This window comes from Vigna radiata, chromosome 2, assembly GCF_000741045.1.
Source record: "Vigna radiata var. radiata cultivar VC1973A chromosome 2, Vradiata_ver6, whole genome shotgun sequence".
Lineage (NCBI taxonomy): Eukaryota > Viridiplantae > Streptophyta > Magnoliopsida > Fabales > Fabaceae > Vigna > Vigna radiata.
The window spans coordinates 7,152,841-7,162,556 of record NC_028352.1 but is presented as its reverse complement, the minus strand read 5'-3'; the positions used below and the strand labels follow the sequence as shown (position 1 = coordinate 7,162,556).

Here is a 9,716-nt window from a genome sequence, read left to right as displayed (position 1 = left end):
CTTATACATTATTTTTCTTTTAAGATTTCCATAAGCTTTGAAAGAATAAATATATGATTTTAGTAATTGTTCTTAAAAATGTTATAATCTTTGTTTTAATCTCTATAAAATCTTTATTAATGTTTTATTAGATATATTATCTTTATTTTTTATCTTTAGTTAGTCTGTTATTATTTCTTATTTATATTTTGTTTAGCCTATATTTTTTCTATTATAAATAATATATTTCTTCTATTATAAATAGGAAACTTTATGTTTATATTCAATTGAAGAAAAATTAATCCCATAGATACTTTTTCACTATATCCAACATGCTATCTAGAGCCTAAATAGCTCTCACTATTATAGTTCTAGTTTCGACTCTTAGCGCTTTTTGAAGTTATGAATTTGCTCACTTTTTTGTCGTGCACTATGGTATGTCTATTAGCAATTCAAAGCGTCAAAGTTGCTCGTTGTCCTGTTTCAGGTTCATTACGCGCATGTATCATCTCCTCTCAAGCAACTATTCAGAACATCAAGGTTGCTCTTGTGCCTTAATTAGATAATCTTGGATTTTTTTAAGATTTCTCTCTCCTATTCACTATAGCTTCTTTTGTTGCAGTCTCTTTTAACCTCTTTTGTCACCATTGCATATATTTTCTTTTTCATGAAAAGGATGGTTTTTGTTAGTTTATTTGTAGTCGTGGTAACTCTAGAATAATTACTTCTTTATCAAGGGCGATTTCGGGTTAGTATTTCGTCTTCTATGTCGTCTTGCAAATAATTAATAATTTGATGTCACTCCAATAGAAAAACAAATATTTTCACTAAATCTTTATGGACTATATTAATAACAAACTTGATACATACGATTTATACTAACTTCAGAGAGTGTTACATATATTTTTATTTTACATTTATGTTTTATCTTTAGTTAATTTGTTATTATTTCTTATTTGTATTTTGAACTTACTCCATATTTCTTCTATTATAAATAAATGACTTTGTATATATTTAACAAAAAGGAGATTAATCCATAGATACTTTTTCACTACATTCAATATGTTTCATTCATGAAACATTGAGACAAAATGACAAGATAAGGAGTTTGAAACTAAGTAGAGAATCATCCCAAAACGTTTAAACTACTATGACGTGGCTTATAACAGAGAAAATACACATGGCAAAAAAGATTATATGACCAAAGACATGAAATATACACACACACATGCTTTGGATAATAAAGTTAATTTTGTTCTCAAATACCAAAAGATAATGAAATTTCAGCATGCTTCCTTGTAGGGCACCTAAGGTATTTTTTCATCTCATGTTCTTTTAATACTCCGAAATGTAAGATAGGCGACGTTACGCAGGAAAAGTTCAGTTTCTCCACCCTTTATATTTCGTGAGAAGTTCATATCTCCAGAAAAAGTATAGTTATTCTTCATAATTCCCACCATATTTCTATCTTTCCTTTTTTTAATTTTTAAAACTGGTGCTGCTATAGTAAAAGATATTAAAAGTTAGAAGTATTCAATTTGTCTTGTTTACAACGATAATGTAGAGATATATTTATAGATTTAGAGACAGAAACTCAGTATCTTATCGGGACCTACTACAAGCCCCTATATCAACAATGAAGGGATAACATGATCTTAAATGAGAATATCCTTCAAGCCATCGAGACAATGCAAAAAATGGGGGAGTGAAACCCATGATTAATTATATTGATAAAAAAAATAAAATTGACAACAAATGAAACCACAAATGCTCTCGGTGCATGGAACTACGAACTAAAAGATCAACCATGCAAACACAAACTGTGGACACATTCAAAAACACACTCAACTAGAAGCAGTAGTACACAATATACAGCGCATTCGTGGGCCACCCGACTTGGTTTCTTCATCTTCAATGTCATCGCTAGCATCGTCCTCATAACCATTGTAACCATTATACATTCCTGCCTCTAGGGACGTGGTTTCTTTCTTGTTACTACTAGTGTAAGAGGAATCCATGAGACAAGTTGTATGATAACCATGACAGCAAAAGAAAACAATGACCGATACATTCTGTATAGAAAATGGATCAAAACATATACAACATCTTCCACCTCCCCTAGTCTTTGACTTCATCTCCATAGTTCTCAGACTCAGGGATTTGTCAAATACCTGAGAAGCACGAGTGTCACTCATTTTAACTCGTGTCTCATCTTCTTCATTACCTAAAGAAACTCCATGCCTTGCCTCGTTGTAATACTTTATTAAAAGATTGACACAGTCCGCCTATTTCAATGACAGCAAGTCAGTGGGATATTGATTATATTCAAGAATTTGGGCTCCAAAGGTCGAGCCAGAGGGAATAGGGAAGAAAAAACACCTTAAGGATATCATTGCACCCATGTCTGAGTGATGTTTCGGTCCTGTAGTCAGTGATAATCTTAACCAGTCGATCCCGGAGCCTATATTACAGTCAATGAACATAGTGCTTACTGATACATATCTCTATGACTTTAGGCCAGCACAAATCCTAATAGTATTTTCGAATACAATCAATGATCTGATAACAAAGTTGACATTAATTACTTACCGAGGTATTTCCAACCCGTTAGGAACCTTATTTACAATGTAAAGGGGATCCAGATTTCCAACCGTGTGCTCCAACAATATGCCCACCTATTAATTACAAAAATCAAGCTTAAAACAGATCGAGAAAGGGAAGAAGTACAAAATACTAGCATAACGGGTGTTATTTCTCTTTAATTTTTTCAATTTCGAATCAAAGTTCTAAAGGTTAAATAAAAACAAATTTAGGGTATTATTTTTTGGTAAAAATAAACAAAAAAATATGCTTAGATTTTTTTTCTCGCATTATATGTGTTGGTAAATCATCAAATATTCTAAAATACAACAATGATTTCACATTGACGCCTGTAAAAAAGTTAAGTTATCATGGTACCATTTCAGGTTTGTGAAGGCATTGCTTGATCAATTCTTCCCAAAGTTCATCATCGTGCTGCATGGTGACAAACTCTACAGCCTGCAAAATATCATGATCACTTCAAACATAAAATCACCACAGTTTTGGTTCACGATTTAGACGTTGGTTGAAACCAAACTCATTCAATTGAAAACAAAAAATAATTACCTCCTCTATATCCCCCAAATGGTTTATAATAACAGCTAGGGCTTGTTTTGAGTTTCCCATCCTTCCTAGAATGAAGACTTGCTCCCTCAATAGGTCCCTTTTAATGCAAATTTCATAAGCCTGAAAACAACTTTCAGAATTTGATTCACAATCGTACAGTACAAATTACTGTCAAAGTTTTCCATTGGTTCATCACCTTCTCAAGGGTGTAGTGTTGACTGCTACGGAGAAAAGGTAGTAGCATCTTTGGATCATAGTCAGCGTAGAGTTCTACCTATGCACATTATACCAAAAAGAAATTACATTAAATGACTGAAAAGAATAATTTAATGACGTTTACAAACCATTGTTATTCATGTTTAGCTTCAGAAGACAGTTATTGAAGCAACCAGGCAAAACCAATCAGAGAAGGGTAGAGCAGTAAAGACTTGGCAAGAATCAGCATTAATACTAACAACATAACCCAGGAGCCAAAAGGCAAAAAGGCTTCCTGTTGCTATGCGAAGGTATACAAAGGGTCATTGTATGCAGTCTTACCCTCGCAGGTGTAAAGAGACTGTTTCTGGATTTGAACTCATGACCAAGTGGTCACCGAGATGCAACTTTACGCTGCACTAGAGCTTGTCCTCAGCAATCAGCACTAATATTATGCTATTAAAATTGAGAGACAGAAATGGTGCAGCCGGAATACCACAGAAATGTCTCACAAAAACAGGGCAATTGTCTTCGACTACTTAAAGTTCAATTAAAAATTAGCAAACCTAGGTTAAATCAGAATAGACACAATGACCTGATGATTCTAGTTCCAGGGCGCACACACACACTGATGCACAAAATTAGAGATACTATATATCCTTATTTTAAGAGTGGGACAGTTCCTTGTTAGAGAAGCAGAACAGTGTGTCTAAAGCTAAAAACCTAAAGCTAAGGATTCGACCACACAAGGCCAAACTCAAGGTGAGAGAAATTCCCCTCACATCCATGGTTGCATGCTTGTGAATAAAATGTACAGGTCCTGGATTTCTGGTAGCTCTCAAAGTCTTTTACTTATGGCATTTCCATTTCAGCCAAGCTTTTCAATGTCTACCAATCTTTATGTCTTGATAAAATTATTATTTTAACACTTAACATTACAATACACACAACCATGCATGCGTTTTCACCAAATTCGTGACATCAAATAGTTTTTGACACATCAATTATCGGAGACTCCATAACCTACCAGGTGGATTGGTTACATGCATAAACCACTTATGTGTTTTAGTATAAACCTATCATTAATGAAACCATGTCATCTCTTTCCAAGGCTCACAGATTAGTACAAGTTGTGTTTGTTGTTATCCATTGCCTGAGACAAACAATTTCTTTTATTTGGGCTTCGGACCAGTAACATAATAATGTTCAACAGGCACATCATAAGAAAGTTATCCAAATATAATGTTAAATTTCAGTTGATACAGCACAAAGATTCTCTCAACAAAGAAGATGACTAGTGCACAAGGCTCCCCGACAAGTGGAGTCTAAAGAGGGTCCACGTAAAGAGTCTTACTACCCATGTAAGCAAAGACAGTGCTTTCAAGATTTGAAAACATGATCTCCAAACTCAGTTATCTCATTGACAAGACAAAGACTGGATAAACTTCAGAGCAAATACACATGTAAAAATGAGGACAGGACATTTGTCCCTATGACACTTATTCGGTGATACTTCACTCAAGTTCGTCATTGGTTAACACCCTCTCTTGGTAGCCCTTTTTGGGTCGTTGACAACCAACTCTAATACCAATTGATATGCACCCATAGACTTAGGGAAGCCACCCTTAATAGCTAGTTGTTGTTAAGGAGAAAGAGCCAACACTTAAATACTCCAGCAAACATTTCATGCTATTTGATGTGGGACTTAGACACCCAATATTACCTCTATCATTGGATCTAACGTTTCCTTGTTCCTGTACATTTGTCTTGGACCATAATCAGTTACAGTCAGAGTAATCACTTAATGAGGTTTGCTACTTTATTTTCTGAGAGAAACAAAGGTAGGAATGGTTGAGTGGAACTCCAAACGCCAGACACATGGCTTTCATCAATTGTAATTGTAAGTATTAAATACTGATTAACTTACAGCTTAGATTCCAAAGCTACGGAAGCTTGCAAAAAGCTAAATGAAAGAAACAAAACTACCTGCATATCATGGAAGTCTTTCCCGGCATGAGGATTTACTTCAAATAATGAATGAAGATATAAATGCAAAAAATATCTACGATCACTCTTATCATCAGCCTTTAGAAGTTGCTTCACAACTTCGGGTGGACTTATTAAGTCCCTATTTTGGATCAACAAAGTAACTGCACGCTTGCAATCTAGCATCATTAATTGAACAATCTGCACAGAAAAACATTAAACAAATAAGAGTTCAATGATCATTATATAAAGAAATGAAAACCGGTACAGACAGAACAAAACTCATATACTGCTTAAAATAGAAAATTCAACAACTCTATAAACAATTCTGGGAATAGTGAAATTTTACCCAACCAATTTTGCAAATATATTATGGTACTTTGTTCATTAATCCTCCTTTGTATGCATTCAATATATATACAAAAATATCAGATATGGCAAACATGGATACCCAGACCTTAATATACCCAGAATGGTAGCAGATATATGAAACATAAATTTATCAGGTAAGGTTAACTATCTATAGAGAAACACAGAATTCCAAGATTACCATAACTTCTACAAAGCTTAATGATACCTTTCCACGAATTGCATCATGTAGGTTATGTTTATCAATAAAATCAAATACTTCTGGTTTCATAAGCTGAAAAATTCAACCAAACAAAAAAGGAAAGTCAATTAGCCGTAATAACAAATAGACAATATGCTCAAGTATAAAGCATGTGTATAGCATTTAATAGATGTCATGGCTGCCTGAATGCAAGAAAAATTACTTTGAACACTTACATCGGCATACAACAAGAAGGCCTTCTCGTATTGCCCATTGATTACATACAACTCTGCCAGTGCCTAGAACAAAACAAAAAAATGTTAACATAAATGTGGTTAACAGATTAAAAAATGCAAGTATGATTGATCAGACTAACCTCCTTAAGTGAATCAGTCATGGACGAAGTATTTAGCTGAGGTTCAATGGCTGAAATTACAGGTAATGCAGAATAAATTACAGAAGGCCAGGATTTTACAGTGGACAAGAGATCCTTATGAAAAGAAGAATTTGTAGCCAATGCAACAAGAGCAACCTGTAGAACCAAAAGCAGCACACAAGATTATATATACCAAGCCAGTTAATTACAGATACCGAGAAAGCACATTAATTATGACAGAACCACTTTGTTTTAGCTAACCTCATAAGCAGTGTCACGTAGTCTGGGGTTTTCTGTAGGCATGTAAGGAACTAAAACAGGGAGTTGACGAAGATGTGCAAAATGGAAAACCCATCTGTTTGAAAGCAGTTCATTAAACATAAATTACAAATCAGAACACAGTAACAGACTAGCAAATAATGACATGTTGTACCTCTCCCAAGCTGGAGCTGATCCCCGAAGCAACTTGGGACACAGAGATGCTGCTTCACTGTATTTTCTTTCCACAATCAGATGATCAAGGTACCTAGATCCCACCTGCAAAAATAGTGGTAAAAATGAAAAACTTCTCATAATACTCAAATGGACAAATTCAACTAGAAGGTAACAAAGCATATAGAAAATATATTTATCCACTGTGATTTATTTTATAAAAAAGAACTAATATTAAAGATAAGAAAAGTACAATAAGGTATACCGAAAGCCGGTAAGGTACCCTCAAGAGTAAAGACATTCAAATAACTAAACTAAAACAAACATAAGAATTACCAATTGCCTCAAAATAGAGTCTTGAGGAAACTAGACAATAAAGAAAACGGTCAATCAAGTTGATTTCAAGTTTTATATAGATCTATGCTGAGCAGGTCAACAGATTTACTTTACATAATCCAGTCACCACTAATTATATAGGAAATTACTATAAAATTCATTTCATTTCATCTTAAATGTCTATATAGAGTGTTATTGATAGCAAAACAAATGATTATAAAGTAATAGATTTCTAGAAAAACAAAGTAGTTGAGGAGCTTTCAAACATACAATCAACTTAAACAAGTGTCTACATATGCAACATATCATCATTCCGATTATATGCCGTACATGTACCCTTTATTAGAAATTAGATTGAAATAGGATAAACCATAATACCTCATCCAGTAGTTCACTTCGTCCCTGCCCAGATTCAACCACAGCCAATGCTTTTTCATGCCACCCATGCTGAAGAAGCCACGCAATATGATCTTCAGTATCCCTGATTATTAAAATGCATCAATTTTTCTAAGTTATCTAATTTAACTTTTTCAGATCTTTAGAAAAACTTGGAAAATAAACATGATATTTAAAGGCTTAATTGCACTTTTTATCACTCATCTTTGGTACTTCTGCAAATTTTCCATCTTTCGTTTATTGCACCATATAATTAAAAAAATTAAATGTATTTTACTAATCCGTCAATTGGCAAACAGCTCAGATGACATAATTATAAAACAAGTTGAAAATTTAATGTTGGCCTATGTAGCATGGCACCACATGTTAATTCTACTATTAGTGTTGTGTGTCGTGGACATTAATCCTGGCCTATCACCGTTCTCAGCACCATAAACCCTAACTAACTGTTTGAATTTTACTTATCAGTTTTCAGAAGCCAGTCACAATCTCATAAAATGGACGGCCTACATCTCTCCCCTCACCACCATCATTGACCTCATCACCATTCTGTCCAGTATTCCCATTCCTATATGACCACCATCATTGACCTCATCACCATTCTGTCCAGTATTCCCATTCCTATATGACCACATTGCCTCCTCGGCTAAAATATATTTTTTGTTTCAGATTTTCAGCATACACCACCATAAGAAGAATCAAATGAACAGGCCCATGTTGCCAAACAAATTGAAGACGGTTTAGTGGAACAGCCTCAATCTGTTGATAAAGTAAGTGAATTGTTGTCGAACTAGATTCCATTTTGGGTTGGAAACAATGACATGATGCGACCCAGGATCAACAAATTTGCAATCCACACAAAGAAGCCATCATTATTATGGATGAAGTCGAGGGCCATGCGTTGGACTTAGACACATAGGAATGTGAGGATTTTTGTTGAGAAATTGCTAAACACGAATGACCTCTCACCCTAAGAAACATAGTACTGGAAATTACTGTTTTACCGATTGCATCTTGATGGGTCCAGGTGGTGACAAAGGGGGAGGAACAAGGTATATTGGTGAAATATGAAGACTTTCAGGGTTTTGACTCTTTTGGTTTTGCATTGGAGCCTTAGGTGGAAGGGCTGGGAAGGGTTTTTGTTGAGAGAGTGTGTCTATGTGTTTATGTGGTCAGGTTTTTAGTCCGATCCTGGGGATTGGACTTGGGCTAGGAGAGGGTGGGTGGGTGGGGGAGGTTACAAATGATGAAGGTTTGAGACTTAAGTGGGTTAGAGATGTTGGCAAACACACAAAAGGAAATATCCGAAGTGCATGGGAGTTAGTGGAAGGGGCACTTGGAACTCCAAGTGGTCTGAGGAGAAGTGGTATTGAAGATCCTTTTGAGGAAGAATTAGTAGAGCCACATTCTCAAAAGGTGGGGTTGGAGTAAAGGAGGGAGGGTAGTCCCAGTTGAGGTAGGGATTTGGGTGGCAATGAATAATTGAGAGTGGAGGGATGGGTGGTGTGGGAGTCGTTAGGATGTGGGCTAAGGCTTGAGAGAGGAGTACATGATCATGCCGACATGGAATTGTATCAATTATTTATTTATTGGCAACATTATGATTCATAGCTGTTTGCCAATTGAGGGATTGGTAAAATGTGTTTAATTTTTTAACTAATATGGTACAATGGGCTAAAAAAAGTTCAGTGGCAAAATTCATGGAAGTGACAGTTTAGTAGTAAAAAGTGCAATTATGTCCCTTAGATATATTGCGTTTTGGGTTAATTAGAGAGACATAGACATTTGATATTGCTTGATATTGGTAGATATTGTTTGTAACAATATCTTCTATTTACCATATTTATGTTTGGCTGCCATATATACTTGTATCATTCTTCATTATAAATATATTATCCTATGTGTATTTTAGACACAAGGGAAATTAACCCTATACCTAGTTTTTCTCTATATTCAATGTCTATCTTAAATGTATTAAAAAATTCCAGCATATTGTTTTAGCAATAACTTTTAGATGAAGAACACACCGTATCTGTTTTAATTTCAAATGATATAGCTTCTTACAATCACAACAACAGCATGCATAGCCGGGAAACTTAAAGGAGGTTAAAATTTCCAATAACAAAGTGTACAAGTGTGAAGGGTAACATGGACATATGACAGCATTCAGACATCAATTTTTTTTCTCTAAAATGAGTGACAAAAGTTCCTTAGACTATATCATTCTGAAATTCTATAATCTATGATGTGTGAAAAACAATAATAAAGGAATATTAAACATACTTGAGAATTAAACTGTAAAATAATTCTAGAGGGCTT

General features: G+C 34.7%; 1 protein-coding gene across 1 annotated transcript in view; it reads right to left on the bottom strand.

Moving 5' to 3' along the window:
• Window positions 1-1,525: 1,525 nt before the first annotated feature.
• The window catches only part of LOC106756242 (vacuolar protein sorting-associated protein 41 homolog), an 18,524-nt gene continuing 10,333 nt past the window's right edge, over window positions 1,526-9,716 (bottom strand). The window contains exons 7-19 of the mRNA XM_014638580.2: window positions 7,380-7,482; window positions 6,667-6,770; window positions 6,495-6,588; window positions 6,234-6,389; window positions 6,094-6,156; window positions 5,885-5,950; window positions 5,308-5,508; window positions 3,323-3,400; window positions 3,127-3,246; window positions 2,938-3,018; window positions 2,569-2,654; window positions 2,359-2,440; window positions 1,526-2,264 (exon numbers count right to left, since the gene is read on the bottom strand). Coding sequence (XP_014494066.1) covers window positions 1,824-2,264; window positions 2,359-2,440; window positions 2,569-2,654; window positions 2,938-3,018; window positions 3,127-3,246; window positions 3,323-3,400; window positions 5,308-5,508; window positions 5,885-5,950; window positions 6,094-6,156; window positions 6,234-6,389; window positions 6,495-6,588; window positions 6,667-6,770; window positions 7,380-7,482 — 1,675 coding nt within the window. The 3' untranslated portion in view covers window positions 1,526-1,823. The remainder of the gene's footprint in view (window positions 2,265-2,358; window positions 2,441-2,568; window positions 2,655-2,937; window positions 3,019-3,126; window positions 3,247-3,322; window positions 3,401-5,307; window positions 5,509-5,884; window positions 5,951-6,093; window positions 6,157-6,233; window positions 6,390-6,494; window positions 6,589-6,666; window positions 6,771-7,379; window positions 7,483-9,716) is intronic.